General features: G+C 43.7%; 1 protein-coding gene across 1 annotated transcript in view; it reads right to left on the reverse strand.

The window, feature by feature from the left end:
- The window catches only part of DNAH14 (dynein axonemal heavy chain 14), a 496436-nt gene that overhangs the window by 159435 nt on the left and 316129 nt on the right, over positions 1-20872 (reverse strand). Inside the window, 3 exon segments of the mRNA XM_030558364.1 lie at positions 4591-4680; positions 13744-13914; positions 15418-15585. Of these exon segments, the coding sequence (XP_030414224.1) occupies positions 4591-4680; positions 13744-13914; positions 15418-15585 (429 nt within the window).

The following is a 20872-nucleotide window of genomic DNA, read 5'->3' on the forward strand; positions in this document are numbered from 1 at the left end:
CCAAAGATGGCACGGAGTCCCGGCAGGCAGCAGCGTGCCATTAAAAATCCCACCCAGCTCGGCCTGGCCTAGCCCACTCTTCTCCACCCTCCATCCCCTCCCACGGGGGCAGGGGGCAGAAGCTTGGTCCTGCTGGCTCCCCTGCCTCTTCCCACAGTGTGCTGGGTTCCTGCCCCTCCTCCTCCTCTCCATCCCTCCCTCCCTGCCAGCCCTTCAGCTGATGGCCCTTGCGAGGGAGGGGCTGGGGAGGAGTGGAGTCAGCGTGCTCGCTGCTCCTGGCAGAGACAGAGAAGAAGTGGGGGCAGGGCCTTGGGGAAGGGAGGTGGTGGAATAGGGCCATATCTCCTCCAGCCCCTTGCTGTGAGCAACCCACAACCCCAGCCCACAGCCCTAGTCCTCTGCCCTGACTCCTCCTCACACATTCCCAGACCCTTGCCGTGAGCACCCCATGACCCCAGCACACACCCCCAGCCCTTGCCTTGATACCCTCTCACACAGAACCAGCCCCCTGCCGTGAGCACCCCACGACCCCAGCCCACACACCCAGCACTCCGCCCTGATTCCCCCTCACACATCCAGTCCTCTGTCCTGAGCCCTGCAGCCCTGCACACCCCCAAGGCCTGTGCCTGAGCCCCGCACCCTGCACACACCCCAGGCCCCTGCCCTGAGCCCTTTACCCCCCTCACACACCTCCAGCCCTCTGCTTGACTCCTTCACCCCCCCATGACCCCAGCTGTGATTCTGGCACCCCCCCACATACCCAGCCCCCCCACATCCCATGCACCCTCCCACATCCTGACTCTTGCATCCCCCACATCCCCAGCCCCACCCTGAGCACCAGACAGGAGCTCCTGCAGCACCCCTCCATATTCCTACCTGCACCTCTTGAACCAAATGGGAGCTGCCCAGGTAAGCACTCCACACCCAAACCTCCTGCCCCAACCCTGAGCCCCCTCCCTCATTCTAGCTCCTGGCCAGGGCTGCCCAGAGGATTCAGGGGGCCTGGGGCAGGGCCGGATCTTCGGTGGCAATTCAGCGGTGGGTCCCTCTTGGAGGGAAGGACCCGCCGCCGAATTGCCACCAAAGAATGAAACTGGCAGTAGAGCAGCCTAAGTGCCACCGATTGCTTTTTTCCCATTTTTTTTCCCCGCTGCTTGCGGTGCTTGTACTCACTGGGCGGCGCGCTGAGGCTTCAGCAGCACTTCAGCGGCGGGTTCTTCACTCTCTCTGAGTCTTCCGCTGCACGGTAGGACCTGCCGCTGAAGACCCAGAGCGAGTAAAGGGCCAACCACTGAAAACCCGGAGCAGCTCATGCAGCCCCTCTGGGGCCCAGGGCAAATTTCCACCCCCTCAGGAGGCCCTGCTCCTGGCCAGACCCTACACCCCAACCCTTAGCCTGCTCCTTCACCACCCGTCCTGTGCTCAGTGTACTCCTACCCTCAGCTCAGTGCAGAGAGAGAGAGAGAATGGGCCAGAACCAGGGAGAAGGCAGGAATCCACTGTATGTGGGCAGGGCCGAGACCCCAGACCGGCAGCGGGCTAAGCGGGTCTGGCAGCCGGGATCCTGGCTGGCAGGAGCCGGTGGATGGAACCCCTGAGCGGCAGCGGGCTGAGCAGTTTAGCCCACTGCTGGTCTGGGGTCCTGGCCACCAGCCCTGCACAGCCTGCCAGTCTGGGTTCTGGCTACTGGACCCTTGCCAGCCGGGGTCCCGGCCGCAGGCCCTGCTCAGCCCGCTGCTGACCTAGGTGAACAGAACCCAGACCAGCAGCGGGCTGAGCGGGCTGGCGGCATAAGATCAACATTTTAATTTAATTTTAAATGAAGCTTCTTAACATTTTGAAAACCTGTTTTATTTTACAATATAACAACAGTTTAGTTATATAATATATAGACTTGTAGAGAGAGACCTTCTAAAAACATTAAAATGTATCACCGGCACGTGAAACCTTAAATTAAAGTGACTAAATGAAGACTCGGCACACATGCCTCTGAAGGTTGCTGACCCCTGTACTATAAGCTGCAATCTGCCCTTTGTTACAGTGGTGCAGCCCCACTGAAGTTAATTAGCATTACAGTATAACCGTGGATGTGAGAGAAGGATTTAGCTTCATGTGGGACAGAGTGGATTTACAGTAGTGCAGAAGAAGATGGACTAACAGCAGTGGGGACAACCAAAATGACCAAAAATCTCTTGTTCCTTGATTCTCCTCAGTGAGCTTCATGGTCAGCAGAGGGGATTAATTTTGGGGAAATGGAGGGAGATGAGGTGGGAAGGAAAGTTTATAGAAGTATCATTGTATAAACCAGTGATGTAGTCATAAAAACAAATTGTTAGAACTCCAGCATCTGAAAATAGGAGCACATAGCAGAATTAGACATATCTGCTGACTTCTTTGGACAGAAATAAAACTTGTGACGATGATTAGCAGAATAGTTTCTATTCTGATTAATTTTTAAATTTAAAAAAGAAGCCTGTAGCTGAGATGTGATCCTAATATAGTGTTTATTGTTTTGAAAAAATATATACTTCAATATATTGTATATACTTCTGCCCATACCAGTATGTAAGTAACTTCTATTAATTTCAATTTGAGCATATCTGCAGGCAGAATTTGGTTCCATATACAATCCAAACAGCCATGACGCAAGCTGATGTCAAATATGTTGATGTTTACCCCCTTTGCCTTTCCTCACTAAAGAACTCCGGCCTGCACCCAGATCTCTCTTGCAAGTAATATAGCAATCTCCTCCTCTCTAGTTCTATGCCTTGCTCTTTTCCCTTCTCCAATCCATTCAATATGCTACAGCTAAATTATTCTTCCTTGCTGTCCATGTCAATTGTCTCTATCATTCAATTTATTTTAGTTCCTTATCCTCACTTTCAAGACTCTACATGTTGCCATCCGTCCCTACAGCTCAGCACTCTGCTTTTCCTTATTCCTCATTTTATATGCCACTCTGCCAACTCTACCCTCTTTAATGGCTTCAGCACTGTTTCTCCCCTAACAGCATGTTGGGAGCTTGTGGGAAGCTGTGCTCTACAGCATACAGAAGACACGAACACCATATACAAGTCTAACAAATCAACTCCAACTGCAGGAACTACATCAGGTATCTGAATTTGGGGAACTCTGTATTGACATGTACAGAGACATAGAGGCAGAATTGTGCTATGATCATCGGCAACAATTCAGTTAGTGAAATTCTCTGGTAACACTTTAAAGTGTATTATTTATTAAATTCACAAGAAAGGAGGTCCTATTCTAAGGCTTTAAGAGACATTTCGTTAATAGTGTGAATAGGAAAGTTAAGATAACTCCTTGACGACACCGTAAAATTATTCTGGTGACAAAATAATGAAATGTTGTCATGCATTTTTCATATAATGTTGTCTTTGGCAACATTAAACATTGATTTAACATTAAACAATGCTAAATTAAGAAAGGATAGTATAGTTTAACTTCAATTGGGGAAAAGGAGGGATTTAAAAAAAAAGTTGTATTAATTTAAATCTAGATTTGACGTTATTTCTTGTCTCACTGAGTTGACACATACCAATGAGTGGTTGGTGGAAAGAAGGATAGACCACATGCCATATGGTAATAGTCTTTGAAATTTGAGACAATGGAATCCTTTTTCTATGATAGCTACTATGATTCAGTAGATTTCATATTATTCTTTTTGAATTAGGGAGAGTTTACTTTGTCTAGAGATAGTCAGTAACACAGTTACTAGAACAGATTAGTTGGTGAGAGACTATTTATTATAGGCTTATATTGGTGTTCATTCCATAGTACCTATGTGTGTCCCATACTTAATGAATTTATCTGTGCAGATCCTTGTGCCCATGTTCCAGAAGGGAAACTGAGACCAGAGAGAATAAGTGACCTGTCTAAAGTCATCATGAAAGTGTGTACCAGAGATAAAAATAGAACTCAGATCTCCTGAGTCTCAGTCCAGTGCATCATCCTTCTACTCTTAACAACTGAAACCAATGATCCCAATGAAAATAATAAAACACCAATAACTAGCTCTTCTGGACTACATTTTCAAATAAACACACCTATTCACCTGCCATGCTTGCAAAACTCACACTTGTGTACTTTAAATACAGATCTGTCGCATCTTACACTGGGGTTACGTTCTGCAGTCAGCACATAAAGTGAAAATCATGTATAGTCAAAATTGCATTGAGTGTAACAGTGGGTGGAATCGCCCGCAGTACATGTACAGTATTAAAATTGTTATTTTTCTCCTTTTTTTTTTTGTTTTTTGCCGACTGTGTAAAGCTGAAATCGTGCATGTTTAATGCGCGTAAGATGCGACAGACCTGTACTCACTGCATGCAGATATCAAGTAATTGCGTACTATAATAACTGTCCAGATTGCATGTACAAATATAAACTAGGTATATTATTTTTTATCACAACTTACATGCCTATATTTGAAAAAACAGCATTTTTGGGCATGCTCAAAATATTTCTAAAATGTTCTCTTCCAAATTTAGTTTAATAGCTACAGATAACAAACTGTCTGTTTTCAATACCTTAGTATTCATTGAATTCATTTTAGTTTGGAATCTTCCAGACAGAAACAAGTTTTTTATAGTTAGTGATGTTTCGATAGATTTTACTTTCAAGAGGTGTGTTCATATCCAGAAAATCCACAACTATGGTAGACTCCGTCCATCAATTTTTCTTTGGTCCATCTGATTCTATTAAAAATACAATTCAATCTATTAACCTCACCATTTTATATGTTAGAAAGCAATGTTCACTGCTGCTCATAAATCAAATGGTAGTTCTGCCTATTATTGTTTCCCCCCGAGTTCTTGTTATTAGACCCTCATTTCAGTTCCCCATAACTTTGCCATATTTAATTGTATTGAAATTTTCCATATTGGATATCTGTCTAATGATGGTTTTTTTCCGTTGAAATTTACAGCTAGAAAGGTTCAGCCATTTCTGAGAATGAAATTAGGGAAAGTACATATTTTGCCGTATTAAATGTATGTCCTTTTCTTCTCAAAACTAGCGCCTCCATGCTTTGGAGCAGGAACTTTAAATTTGGCAGGTGGTGTTTTGTGTCAGGGATTTACCTTTTCCTGCTACTTTAAAATGCATCCAAATTTGGCAGGAGTTATAAGCTCTGAAGAATCTCAGGTTGCACATGCTCAGTAGAGTTTAGAAGCTAAAATCTCTGAAGATTCCACCCTCACAGCTCCTAGCATGGCAAACTGTGCATATGATATCCTCACAAAGTGAAGGAGCATGCCTGTAAATGCTGTTCTCAGCTTTCTGTGATAGGGTAGGGCGAGGCACCAGAACTGAGAGCATGAAGACTGTCTATCATGTGCTCTCAATGAGGCCCTTTCTGGCTGCCAGGCAGTGTGGAGAAAGAGGAGGCCTAACTGGACTGTAGAAGAGACTAAAATCAGACCAGGGAAGATGGAAAGAAATAGGTTAGGACAAGGATCCTAGTGAGACTGGGACTGGGCTGGGAAGGAGTCGGGGATGAAGGAATGCAAATCCCTTGGGGTGCCAGGGGAGGAAGTTTGAGACTGGAATTGACTGGACAAGGAGACTGGGACAGAGAGCTGGTGGGTAGATGGAAAAATATGAGTGGCTCTGCAGGCAGACTGGGACCGGAGGTGGAGACTGAGATTGGAATCTAGTGTATCTTTTCAACACGCTTAGAAAGACAGTTTCAAATAGTATACTTACTAAGAGAATGGGTTACTCTGAAATGATGCAACATATTGAATGTGCATCATTAGCAAGCACAACTGTCTTGCATCCTGGGCATATTTTAAACTTAGGGATTTGCACTCTGCCATCAGATCTACCCTTGTTACTTAGGCAAGACTGAAAGAAGAAGATGACTCACAACCCCACCCTTTTTTAAAAACTCAATGGGCTTAAGTGAAACTTAACAAAAAACTAATGAACAGATAACTGATTTTTTAGACAAAGAAAATGCAGATCTAATCTACCTGGATTTCAGTAGGCATTTGATACAGTTCCATATGGGAAATTATTAGTTAATTTGAAAAGATGGGGATTAATAAAAGAATTAATATAAGAAAGTTGGGAAGGAACTGGTTAAAGGGGAGATTACAACAGGTCATAGTGAAAGATAAACTGCCAGTCTTGAGGGAGATTACTAAGGGAGTTCTTCAGGGAATAGGGTTATGGTAATATCATATAAGATGATCTGGAGGACCTTGAAAACTGGAGTAATAGAAACAGGATGAAATTTAATTGCACAAAGTCATGCACTAAGGGACTAACAAAAATAATTTTTGCTATAAGCTGGGGACATATCAGTTGGAGGCAACTGAGGAGGAGAAAGACCTGGTTGTACTGGTCGATCACTGGTCGATGACTTTGAGCCACCAATGTGATGTGGCTGTGAAAAAGGCTAATGCAATTCTAGGATGTATGAGATGAGGTCTTTCCAGTAGAGACAGGGATGTGTTATTTACCTTATTTAGTCACTGGTTCTTTCTTTTGTATGACATTTGAAAAGCATCAGTCTGGGATTATAATTTAATTTTAAGGTTTGAAAGCCATTCTAATGTTTCTGGGATAAATTAGGTGGAGCCTCCTTGTACCTCCACTGTAAGTGTAAATGGGACAGTTGTTCATGATGTGTCACATGATTTGTACCTCATCACAGTCACAATTTGGTGATTCTTTGATTTTCCATTTGTGGAGAAAATATCCTCGCCTGGCGATGAGACCTCCTCTGGAATACTGCATAATTCTGGTCTCTTGTGTTTGAAAAAGATGATTTCAAACTGGAACAGGTGCAGAGAAGTGCAGACAAGGATGATCAGAGGAGACTTAAGGAGCTTTGTTTGGCTTAACAAAATGAAGGCTGAGGGGAGATTATGATTGCTCTCTACAAATACATTGGAGGGATGAGGGAGGGAGAGAAGTTATTTAAGTTAAGTGCCAATGCTGGCACAAGAACAGATGGATATAAATATCAGAGGGGTAGCCGTGTTAGTCTGGATCTGTAAAAGCAGCAAAGAGTCCTGTGGCACCTTATAGACCAACAGACGTATTGAAGCATGAACTTTTGTGGGTGAATACCCACTTCGTCGGATGCATAGTTACTGCAGTCTCCCCCACCCATTGGAATTCTGGGTTGAGATCCCAGTGCCTGATGGGGCAAAAAACATTGTCACGGGTGGTTCTGGGTACAGCCTCACCCCTCCCTCTGTCCAAGTAACAGACAACCATTTCGCGCCTTTTTTCCTGGGTGAATTGTGCAGATGTCATAGCACGGCAAGCATGGACCCCGCTCAGCTCAGACAGCATCATGGACATTGTAAACACCTCGCGCATTCTCGTGCAATCTATGCTGAACCAGGATCTGCAAAACCAGATGAGGAGGAGGTGGCTATGGCAGCATGGCGACGAGAGTGATGAGGACATGGACACAGAATTCTCTCAAACCGTGGGCCCCTGCGCTTTGGAGATCATGCTGGTAATGGGGCAGGTTCTAGCCATTGAACGCCGATTTTGGGCCTGGGAAACAAGCACAGACTGGTGGGACCACATAATGTTGCAGGTGTGGGACAATTCCCAGTGGCTCCGAAACTTTCGCATGTGTAAGGGCATTTTCATGGAACTTTGTGACTTGCTTTCCCCTGCCCTGAAACGCCAGAATACCAAGATGAGAGCAGCCCTCACAGTTGAGAAACGATTGGCGATAGCCCTCTGGAAGCTTGCAACGCCAGACAGCTACTGGTCAGTCAGGAATCAATTTGGAGTGGGCAAATCTACTGTGGGGGCTGCTGTGATGCAAGCAGCCAAAGCAATCACTAAGCTGCTGCTACGAAAGGTTGTGACTCTGGGAAATGTGCAGGTCATAGTGGATGGCTTTGCTGCAATGGGATTCCCTAACTGTGGTGGGGCGATAGATGGAACCCATATCCCTATCTTGGCACCGCAGCACCAGGGCACCCAGGACATAAACCGAAAGGGGTACTTTTCCATGGTGCTGCAAGCACTGGTGGATCACAAGGGACGTTCCATCAACATCCATGTGGGATGGCCAGGGAGGGTTCATGACGCTCGCGTCTTCAGGAACACTACTCTGTTTAAACAGATGCAGCAAGGGGATTACTTCCCAGACCAGAAAATAACAAACAGTTGGGGATGTTGAAATGCCTGTAGTTATCCTGGGGGACCCAGCCTACCCCTTGATGCCATGGCTCATGAAGCCATACACAGGCAGCCTGGACAGCAGTCAGGAGTTGTTCAACTACAGGCTGAGCAAGTGCAGAATGGTGGTAGAATGTGCATTTGGCCATTTAAAGGCGCGCTGGTGCACGTTACTGACTCGCTCAGACCTCAGCCAAACCAATGTCCCCTTTATTATTGCTGCTTGCTGTGTGCTCCACAATCTCTGTGAGAGTAAGGGGAGACCTTTATGGTGGGGTGGGAGGCTGAGGCCAATCACCTGGCCACTGATTACAGGCAGCCAGACACCAGGGCGATTAGAAGAGCACACCAGGAAGCGGTGTGCATCAGAGAGGCTTTGAAAACCAATTTCATCATGGGCCAGGGTACGGTGTGACTGTTGTGTTTGTTTCTCCTTGATGAACGCCCCCGTCCCCCGATTGACTCATTCCCTATAAGCCACACACCCTCTCCCTTCGATTACCGCTTGCTTCCTAAGGAAATAAAGTCACTCATTTAAAAATCATGTATTCTTTATTAATTAATTATAAAAAGAGGGAGAGAACTGACAAGGTAGCCTGGGTGGGGTTTGGGAGGAGGATAGGAGGGAAGGAAAAGGCCACTAAAAAAATTTCAAAATAATCACAGCCTTTTGGTTGGGCTGTCCACTGGGGTGGAATGGGCGGGTGCACGGAGCCTCCCCCCACGCGTTCTTAGTCGTCTGGTGGGTGAGGAGGCTAAGGAACATGGTGAGGGGGGAGGACGGTTATACAGGGGCTGCAGCAGCACTCTGTGATCCTGCTGCTGTTCCTGAAGCTCCACCAGACGCCGGAGCATGTTCATTTGATCACGCAGCAGCCCCAGAGTTGCATCTCAACACCTCAGATCTTCCTGCCGCCACCTCTCATCTCGAGCGTCTCTCCTCTCCTCACGTTGGTCCCTCCTGTCCTCACGTTGCTCCCTTCTGTCCTCATGGTCACTGACATCTTTCCTGTACTTTGATATCACGTCCTTCCACTCATTCAGATGAGCTCTTTCATTGCAGGTCACTTCCATGATTTCCAAGAACATTTCGTCTTGCATCTTTTTTTTCCACCGCCTTATGTGAGATAGCCTTCAGGAGGAGGGAGACTTGAAAAATCTGCAGCTGCAGGAGGAAGGGGAAAAAAGGGAGAGAAGTATTTAAAAAAATACATTTTACAGAACAATGGTTATACTCTTTCACGGTGAACAACACTATTCACATTACATAGCACATATGATCTCACTACAAGGTCGCATTTTGCATCTTAATATTGAGTGCCTGCGGCTTTAGTGTTACAGATCACAGACGCAGGTCCGGGCATCAGAATTCGGCTTGCATGCGGCCACGGTAAGCCATTGTCTTTCGGCTTCTGCAGCCTTCATATATCCAGCGCCCTCCTTTCCCAAATACCAAGCAAAGCCCGTTGAGTGCTTCTTTTTTCCTGTTAACGTGCAGCACCAGAACTGCCCCCATCCAATTCTCTGAGAGGATCGCTTTACCCCTCCCCCCACCGCATGGCTGGTATCATGGAAGATTGCTGCTAGCCACCCTCCCCCCCACCACGTGGCTGGTAGCAGGGAAGATCCCAGCTAGCCAAACGTGAAAAAGCTCAGCGCCAGCCATCCCCTCTCCCCGTCCTTGGCTAAATGCAGGGAAGGATTTCTTTTAAGCCACAGGCAAACAGCCCAACCATCTCTGTCCCTCCCCTTAATTAAATTCCTGTATTTCAACCAGGTTACCATGAACGATATCACTCTCGAGGATAACACAGCAAGATAAAGGATGGATGTTGCTTGAATGCCAGCAAACACCGGGACCATACGCAGCTAGGCTTTGTCATGCAATGATACCAGATCACTTGCTACATGCATGGCGTGCTCAAGTGTCCTACCATGGAGGACGGAATAAGGCTGCCCTGCCCAGAAACCTTCTGCAAAGGCTTTTGGAGTACCTCCAGGAGAGCTTCATGGAGATGTCCCTGGAGGATTTCCGCTCCATCCCCAGACATCTTAACAGACTTTTCCAGTAACTCTACTGGCCGCAAATGCATCCCAAGTCCTCAGGGCAAATTAATAATTAAAAAACGCTTGCTTTTAAACCATGTTTTATATTTATAAAGGTACACTCACCAGAGGTCCCTTTCATGGCTTCACTGTCTGGGATAGTGGCTTGGGAAGGCTGGGAGGGTACTTCTGTCAGGCTGAGAAAAAGCTCCTGGCTGTTGGGGAGAATGGAGTGCTGTGTGCTCTCTGCAAGCTTGTCCTCCTCCTCATCTTCCCCGTCCGTAGAATCCTCAGGCAAGGCTAAGATTACCCCCACCTCGGAATCCACGGACAGAGGTGGGGTAGTGGTGGTGGACCCTCCTAGAATTGCATGCAGCTCAGCGTAGAAGGGGCATGTTTGCGGCCCTGCCCCGGACCTTCCGTTTGCTTCTTTGGTTTTCTAGTAGGCTTGTCTTGAGTTCCTTAACTTTCACATGGCACTGTACTGAATCCCTGGTGTGGCTTCTCTCCATCATGGCCTTGGAAATTTTTTCAAATGTTTTTTCATTTTGTCTTTTGGAACGTAGTTCTGTTAGCACGGAATCCTCTCCCCATATAGAAATCAGATCCAGTACCTCCCATGTGGTCCATGCTGGAGCTCTTTTTCGATTCTCAGACTGCATAGTTATCTGTGCTGATGAGCTCTGCGTGGTCACCTGTGCTGATCAGCTCTCCATGCTGGGCAAACAGGAAATGAAATTCAAAAGTTCATGGGGCTTTTCCTGTCTACCTGGCCAGTGCATCCGACTCCAGACTGCTGTCCAGAGCGGTCACAATGGTGCACTGTGAGATAGCTCCCGGAGGCCAATACCGTGGAATTGCGGCCACACTAACCCTATTCAGAAATGGCAATACTGATTTGAGTGCTACTCCCCTCCTCGGGGAGGAGTACAGATATCGATATTAAAAGCCCTTTATATTGATATAAAAGGCTTTGTTATGTGCACGGGTGCAGGGTTAATTCAGTTTAACGCTGCTAAATTCGGTATAAACCCATAGTGTAGACCAGGCCTATAACTATCTATTATCCTAATTCTAAATAAGGAGGCAGGAGGACACTGTAGTTCTGACTTGCTGTCATGAGAGGTCAGAAGGAATCAAGTGGCAGGTTGGGGCTGCTCCATCCTTTATAATCTTGCTGTCAGTGGCATGACGGTGTACAAAGTGCATTGCTGACTAAAAGATGCACAAGACGCATACACCTTCAGTAGGATCTGTGTAGACAATTGCTTGAAGAAGAACTTGCTCTTTGCTGCTTATAGGTCTGATTTAATCCATTCAGCTCTCATGTTTAGATTCAGTAAGTGTTCAACCATTAAGACCATTTCAAACAGAGAAAGTATTTTTGTCATTCAAGAGTGCCTTTGACAAGAAATAGTGTTTTCTAAGGAGAGCATATTAATAAAACAAGCTTCTTTATCATTTTGCAGCAAAATACAGCAATTTAGCATGGATTGCTGGCTGTAACTTGTAATGCTGTTTTTCTCTTGAGCATTATTTTTTTTTACTAGCATCTTTAAAAAAGGATTTGAAGTAAAGGGTATACAAATCAACAATGTATTGTTCTCTAACATTTAAAATGAAATCTTTTTACTTTTAAAATGATACTTACTGCTCATCAATAATCAGTACCAATTTATTATGGATGTCTGGAAAACAGATGATTACTCTATTTTGCATTTATATCTCTCCCAATTGATCAGTATTTAAAAAAAATCTTCACTATATTTATTAAAATGTTCACTATGCTATTTTAGGAGATTTGTAACTCCCAACCCATACATATTAAAATAAAGACATTCCTGTATTTGGCTTACAAAACCTGATGCAATTGCAGACATATATTTTGTTGTGTGTGTAACCCACCAACTTAGTACAACTAACACAAGTTCTAGACATAAGATCTGTCTCATTCCAGGGAAAAACAAACATATTGTAATCTATCACAACCTATTTGAAGGGACCTGGTGAAGACTGATAGCCATGAAATTGATTTCCCTTCCCCATCTAAAATGATTGATCTTCCAGATGTTTTCTGTGCATTTCTATTTCCAATTAACTTTTGCAAATGCAAGAAAACATTTAAAGCATGCAACTTGTCAGACGAACACACACCACACACACACACTACACAACAGCAGTCTATTAGAGAAGTACTACAAGAGAAGTATTTCAATGACTAGTTGTGTATCAGTAATTCCCTTGTGATTCACATATTACTTACTTACATATTACTAATTACAATTGATTCTTCCTGTAAAATTGCTTTCAACTTGCCACATTCAAAACATGGTACAACCCTAGAAGCTGACGGTTTGCCTAATGTTGAACCTGACTAAATATAAAACAGTGAAATGTGTCTTCTAGTTAAGAGTTGTTTTTGTTCTTGCAAACTGTTATTGGAATAGCTAGTTAAACTCTAATGGCCAGTTCTTCAGCTGGTGTAAACTGATGTAGCTCTAACGAGGTCAATCGGGCTGCCCTAATTTAAAGGCAGCCAATGTTAATCTGGCACCAGATGTTAAAGGCATGTTAATGCCTTTGTAGCATATTTAGCACTGTGCTAATAATTGGTCAAATTGTCAAGTTATGTGAAAAACACAGAATCTACTGCATTTCACCTTGGATTATGATCTTGTTAAATCCCACAGACTAAGAAGGGTTAAGCCTAGTCAATATCTGTAAGAGAGAACTCCATGGAAAACTGAGTGCCATAGGAAGCAAGGTTGGTGTTTCTTATAAAATAATTCCTCTTTGACTAAATTCACAACTAAAAATGTGTTGTACAGTATTTTAAACATTCCTAAATTGCTACAGACTGAAAACATTCATCGTTTGCTACAAACTCATATTTCCTGACAACAAGTTAAACAGATATAAATACACCACAATACAGTACATAAATGGGAGAGTGAATATTATTGTCATTCCTGGCTTCATTATTTAATTTTTAGCACCTAAAGCAAAGTATGGTGAGAGATTTCCTTAGTTTTTCAGATAAATTTCAGCTGAAAACTATCTTATCACCTACATGTAGAGAAATATTTATTTTTTATCAAAAGAAAGCTCTATGTGTTATCAGATTCCAGTATGCTTGCTTCTGCTCATCTCCAACTGCGGTAGAAGATGGAGAAAGACCTCCCTCTTCCCTCCCTTTGTTTACCCATACAGGGTCAGATAGAATCAGTCATCTAATATTTAAGGGCCCAATCCTGCAAGCCTCCTCACATGGAACTCCTTCTGAAATCAGCAAGAATTATGTATATGGGGGATTGAGGAGCAGGCTAACTTTTTAACATCAGGCCAAATTCTGCTCTTAGTTACACATGATTTATATTGGTGTAAATGAGAGCAGATTATGGCCCTTAATTTATACATCTATAATTACTATTATTTTTTACAACTAAGGAAGTTTTCCAAAAGGGCGTAAAACAAATGCACAATGTCTAAAAAAAATGTCTGAAGAAAAATACATATATTTACCTTAAAATAGTTATGGAGTTCATTTGCAAGAAACTGATAAAAAATCTCTCTTTCAGCAGATTCAATCAGGCGATCATGGAATACTCGGGTTGTTTCATGCACAAAGAGAAGAGCTGCAGTTTCATTTGAGACAATAACAGACCTGTGGGCTTGCAACAACCCCTGGAGCACCTGTTAGCAATTTTAGTACATCATGTTTATATGAAGTTTTAAATTACTGGTAATTGGATTACTAAAAGAGATCCTGGTATGTTTATTTTTAAATTACCATATATTATATTAAGTTTTATCAACAGTAGTATCACACATTTTAATCAGAACTAAAGCATTCAAATATCTCTTACTCAAGGTATGTGTTTTCTTCCCTTGCACATACATTCAAGGGAGCAGGAGGGCACAAGAAGCCTTCTCCTACCTTATACTTCCCACACACAGGGGATGGTAACATGACAGTTCCTGGGCCATGACCATGCTTACAACATCCTGCTAGCCAGGGAAGGTGGGAGGACATGAAAATAAGTGCACATTGTATCCCCTATAGGATGTGGCAGCAGGTGTATCTTCCCTGGGCATCAGGAACTACTGAAAATATTGTGCCTCTTGAGGCACAGTGGGTTCAGGAGTCCTAATGGGGTGGCGCAGCTCAATCCAAGCTCTACCACCTGGCTGTTGGTATAAGCCAGATGACAGTCCATATTTGGTCAACCATAAGCATAAGCAATGCAAGTGACTGCCTGGGGTACTTTTTGCGATGGACAGTTTGCAACACATGGAGCTTACATGAGCCAACTTTCCATACATATTAGGAATAGAAGCAACTCCTGACCTAATTATTTCCCCTTTCCCATCTTCCCTGGCAGCATGAGGCCCTGAAAATTCATAAAATAGCTCTTGTTCGAGTTCCATTACTGTAAGATACTGTAGTATTTTATTTTATAAGAAATACTACACTTGCTGAAATCACAATTTATTGAAACCTTTAATAGTGCATGAACATATTTTTATATCTGTAGATCATGCACAACAGGGACTGATGTATATGCTCAGCCTTGATTTAAACTTTAATCTTTTCAGTAAATGAATATAGATAAAGGGTTAATTGAGTCCTGGTATAAGTGGAAGTTCAACTTCATTGAAGTCAATGGAGTTGTGCCCACTTGTCGCAGGGCTGAAAATGGCCAAAATTATTTAGTTCCTAAATATTTGTTTCTAATGTTAACACATCTTTTTACTGAAGGCAATAAAGGTAAAATAAAACAATATATACCAGTGCACAAATAAGTGAGAGATAGGTTAGTATATAGCGCTCATGTTACGGCCACTCTGGTAGGCAGCAACAAATACTTTTAAAATGAACAATTTGCAGTCTGAAGGAGACTATCATTTCCGCCCTGTGTTTTCTTCTATTTATTAATTATTATTTCTGAGTGATCTTGGCAATTCTGAAAGCAAAGACTGGATTATATGGAAATCTCCAAATTTATTTTCCCTGTATGTCATAAACCAAAGAGAAACTATCATAGGACTCCAGATAGCAAGACTAATTTAATAATCTAACTCCAAGAACCAGGCTACATTCAGTAGACAAAATTATATATACTCTTGCTTGTTCATTCTGCACAAAAATTGTGAATAGTTATGGCAATCTAAAATGTTTACTGCAGTATAACATACCTTGAAGAGATCTCGTAGATTAAATGTATAGTGGCACTTAGCTGGCGTTGGGAGCATGCTGCGGCACACACTATAGTATACAGCTATGGAAGAGGAAGTTAGAAAGTCACTGCATTTCTGAACCTCAGATAAGAATCTGTTGTTATACAGGTATGTTCCCAGATTAACCTAAAGAAGAAAAATGCATATGATTTAGTTACCACTTCTTAAGAAAGGTTTAAGCATATTGCTAACTGCTGAAATATAACAAAATTTATAAGACAAGAAGCAGCAATTTTCATTATTATTTTGAAGGAAAAGACACTCTTACCTACCTGCACAGTAACTTTGCTTCTTCAAGATGTGTTGTCCACTGCTGGTCTGTGTCCAGTTCATTTGAGCAAGAGACTTTTGGTCAGCAGTACCTGTTTGAGTGAGGCAGGTGACCTCAGGGTCCTCATGCCCCCAGCTGAGGGCATAAAAGACTGGGCCACTCAAACTGCCCCACCCCCAGTTCCTTCATCACTGAAATCCTTATAAAAATAGACTCCATAGTAGCAAAAATGTAGGGCACATTGTGGAATGTGTGTGTACAGGTAAGTAACTTTCTTCTTCGAGTGCATGTCCACATATATATTCCATTGTTGATGACACCCAAGCAATAGACATGTTGGAAGTGAGAACCAGTAGTCTTTTAAAATAAAGACTATAGAACGTTTTTCCCAAAGTTCACATCACCACTAGATACAGCCCCACATTCACTCAGTATTATACCATTGTGGAAGCAAGACCTACCAATGTCCACAATAGGAACATTCCTTAGAGAGAGTGGGCAGCTTGAGCTCTAGTAGAATAGGCAATAATCCTAGGGGGTGGACTTGCATTAGCCAATTCGTAAGAAATTTTGTTGCACAGCGAGATCCAGTTATAGATTCTGTGAGGCACAGCAGTCTGACTGTTCATTGTCTCTTCATATATAAGAAAGAGCCTGAGACGCATTTTGAACTGTTTCATTCAATCTATGTAAAAGGAAAGTGCCCTATAGACCTCTAAAGCAGGCAGTCTGTTGTGAGTTTGGGATTTCAGGAAAAAACATCAGCAGATTAATGACCTGATTCAAGTGAAAATTGAAAACCACCTTCAATAAGAATTTGGAATGGACCTTTAATGAGACATTAGCTTTATGGAAGAAACTATATAGATGTCCTGCCATCAGGTACAGTAACTCCCCTAATCTCCTTGCTAATGCTATTGCCAACAAAAATGCTCTTTGCTGATAAGTGAAATAGACCAAGGTGGAAACATGAGACTCGCTGTGGTGGGGCAGTGCCCCACCCCCTGAGAAAAAGGCTGGAACAGGCCTTTCAGGCGGCACAGGCCGGCAGCCAATCAACAGAGGCCTGTTAGGAGCTAACCAGGGCCAGGTTAGGCTCTACATAAAGGCTGTCTAGCAGGTGGAAAGGCAGTCTCTCCCTGACTGCCAGAGGAGGAGGACTGGCTCCTAGGCTGAAAGGTAGCACTTTGGACAGAGCAGTGCTGGGGAAGCGCAGAAGAAGCTGGGGAGCTCCAGCCAAGGAAAACCCCAGGCTGCAGGCCTTGTTACAAAGGGACAAGCAGGTGCACAGGGTCAAATGGGAAGTGGCCCAGGGACAAAAGTCTGAGAAGGGGAGAGAAGGAGGGCTGCTGCTAGAGGGTCCCTGGGTTGGGACCCAGAGTAGCGGTTGGGCCTGGGTCCCCCCTACCCCCTTGTACTGCACCTGGCTGAGGAGGAACATGGCCTGATACAGGCTGTGGCTGGCCCCCGTGACAAAGGGGCTAGACTTTGAGGCTGCAGCCGGCCACTAGAACAGGTGCAGGTGGAGGTCTTCTGATAACACCACACCCCTGGAAGAGGATGAGACCAGAGCCGTAGGCATGCCGGAGGGCAGTGTCCTGAAGAGGTCGCAGCAGAGCGGGGAGCAACATGGGTCCAGACACCAACAGGGGAGCAGACGATGGATGGGACACCACCAGCAGAGGGTGCCCCGCAGAGGACAGAGCTAATTCCCAGATGTGCCAAACAGGAGGCACTGCGGTGGTGAGTCTCAACCCTGTCACACCTGCCAGGACTAAATTAAGCTCCCAGGAAGGGACTGGTTTTCTTTCGGGGGGTTAAACCCATATCAGACCTTTTAAAAATCTTGCAATCATAGGGTGGGAAAAAACAGAATGTCCATGAATAACAGAGTGAATAGCAAAGATGGCTGATAAGTGAACCTTCACGAAACTAATTTACAGGACTGAATTTTTTGAATTCCAGGAATTATTCTAACATGTCTAGGACCTAAGCTGTGGAAGGCGATAACTGATGATGATGAACCCATATCGAAAATCTCTTCCACTCAGCCTGGTAAGTTTTCCTAGTAGAATCTTTCCTACTTTCACTGAGAATGTTCTGTACATGGCCGAACAAACTTTCTGATGAGTTAACCATTCAATGTCCATGTTGTGATGTGCAGAGTGCAAGGAGACTTGACTATGACTCAGAGATTATGCCTCAGAGTAACAGTAAGGGGTTGGGAGGTTGAATGGATGAGGTTTGAAGGTCTAAGTACCAAAACTGTGTTGGCCACACCAGGGATATTAATGATACTGGCTACTTCCTGTTTGAATTTTCGGATGGTTCTGGGAATCAGTGGGATTGGAGAAAACACATATAGACATTCCAAGCACCATGAAATCAGGAATGCATTGGAAACTGACCCTGAACTCTCTTCCTTTGCCACAGAAACAATGACACTTCTTGTTTTGTTTGATAACAAATGGATCAAAGGTGGGAAAACCATATTTGCTGAAAATCATTTGAAACCCCTCATCCTTTAGAGTCCATTTGTAATGGTTGATTAATTTTATGGTGAGGCAATCTGTCAGAACTTTCTGCACTCTGGAGAGATAAGATGCTTTGAAAGTGACCCGATGACAAATGTAGAAGTTCCAGACACATACCTCCTGACTCAACTGAGTGGATTTTGACCTGCCTTGTTAGTTCAGATAAAACATTGCAGCCATATTGTGTGGTATAATCTTTATGGTGAGGCCCTTGTTGAATAATAGGAAGACTTTGCAAGCTCAATAAATGGCTCTCGGCTTCAGGATGTGTAAATGAAGAGCTGACTCCTGAGGTGTCCACAAGTCCTGTGTTTGTACATCATCCAGGTATAGTCCCCAGCTCAGAGTGGATGTATCTGTTACTAGCATCTTTGATGGAACTGGAGGAGAAAAGGGGATCACCTTGCAACATATATCACTGGATTCATCCATCAACTTAATGAGGCCAGGACTCAAGATGCAAAGTGAACATGTCCATGTGATGTCTTCTCGGCTGATACAGATTTCAACCACCTTTGCATTCAGCACAGGTGAAGTCTGGCATGCTGAGTCACGTAAATGCAGAAGACCAGGTGGTCGAGCAACCTGAGGTAAGATCTTGCAGTTCTTGGATAAACCTGCAGATTATTGCATAAATTGAGCCTAGCTGGACTTTTTTCTGGAGGCAGATAGGCAATCTCCTGTTGTGGAGTCCAGAATAGCCCCAATGCACTCTATTCTTTACATAGGACATAGAACTGACTAGTCACTGGTTATTTTCAGGCCAAACTGAGCAAAGAGAAACTGAATTTGAAGGATATTGTCCAAAATTTGCAGACTGGATTTACTCTGGATTAGCCAGTCATCCAGATATGGAAAAACGTGGATATCCAGTCTTCTGAGATCAGTAATTATTACTGATTTAAAGATGATCTAGATGATCTCTCTCCCCATCCCTGAGTGGAGTTGTCTGTCACTAGAGTCTTAGTATGTAGAGGTGTAAAGAAGGGTACTGCATTGCACACCTGAGAAGGGTCTTTCCACTAGTTTAATGATGACTTCTTGTGGGATCATAACCATCAAGTCCATAAAGTGTCTTCTGGGTAGACACAGTGATTTCAACCACCCTTACATGGAGTGTAGGTGAAGTTTGGCATGCTAGGTGACATAAGTATATGAGGTCAAGTGTGTTAGATATCTGAGACATGCTTTCACTGATGTTCTTGGGTGAACTTGAAGTTGACTGATAAGACTTGCAATTGTCTGGGCTCTCCCTTTGGAAGATAAGCTATCACTATCTGGAGTCTAATAGGATTCCTATGAACTCTATCTAGGCAACACTGAGTGTGGATTTTTGTCTATTAACTTTGAGACCAAACGAGGCAAAGAACTTTAGAATTACTTGGACTGAGTCAGTCACCTCAAGCTCTTCCTCGAATCAGTTGTTGAGGTAAGGATAGATCTGGATTCCTTATCTACCTGGATGAGTTGCCTCTGCTGCAAGGTACCTGGTGAAAACCCTTGATGCTGTAGATAGCCCAAAGAGCAGAGCCCTATTCTGATAGTGGAATGTTCCTAAAGGAATTTGAGGTATTTCTGTGGGTTGGGTGGCTAGACATATGGAAGCAGGCATTTTGTAGGCAAAGAGCAGCAAACCAGTCCTGATGATCTAATGAGGGAATTTATGGAGGCTAGAGTCATCATCCTGAATTTGAAACAATGGATGAACATTTTGAGGCACTGAAGGTCCAGGCTAAGCCACAAACCCAATAATTATTCTTTGGGATCAGTAAATAATGTGAATAAAAGCATCTTCCCCTGAAATGTAAGGCACTTCCTCCTTCACAGTTCCCAGCTATAGAAAGGAGTTTACTTGTTTTAACAGTCTCTTGTGAGAAGGCTCTCTGAAAAAGGACAGGGAAGGGATTTGCTTATGATCTCTAGGACCCACTAGTCTGAGGTAATGCATGCCCAAACTTCTCAAAAATAAAAATGGTTGTTCCCAAGGGATGGTGTGAGGGTAGAACAAAAAAGATCCTCAAGTGGTTCTAGCAGGATTTCAATGCTGGAGTCAACCATGGGACAGCAAAGGAGGTAGAGGGTCATTTTCACAGGAATCTCTGTCTCTTCTTCAGTGGCTCTTAGGTCCTCTGTGGCTGATTGTAATATCTGACAGAGGAGTGCTTTCTTTAGAATTGGGATGTAGAGGAGTGTTTCCTCTTTAGAATTGGGATGTAGAGTCTCAAAGAACGCAGAGTTGCCCTAGAATCCTTTAGAGGGTGCTTCCTCTGTCCTGTTGTTGAAAAGTTCATTATTCTCAAATGTGAGGTCCTCGATTGTTGCCTGGATCTGCCTGAGGATCCCTGAGGACTGAAGCTATGACAATAGAGAAGTACATAAAATCAGATGTCTTTCTGCCATTGTATATTTCATCTCCGCTTACTAGTCTTTGGATAGTTGCCTATAAATTGAAACATTGTCTCAATTAAAAAAAATCTTATTTTGAGAGAAGGGCATAATAGTTAGCCATACCTCTGGAGCATAGTTGATGAATACAGCTTAAGGCTAAAGAGTTTCAATTTCTTTGAGTCTATTTTGCTCAATGTGGACTTGAAAGGGCTCAATGTTT

The sequence above is a fragment of the Gopherus evgoodei genome, chromosome 3, assembly GCF_007399415.2.
Source record: "Gopherus evgoodei ecotype Sinaloan lineage chromosome 3, rGopEvg1_v1.p, whole genome shotgun sequence".
NCBI lineage: Eukaryota > Metazoa > Chordata > Testudines > Testudinidae > Gopherus > Gopherus evgoodei.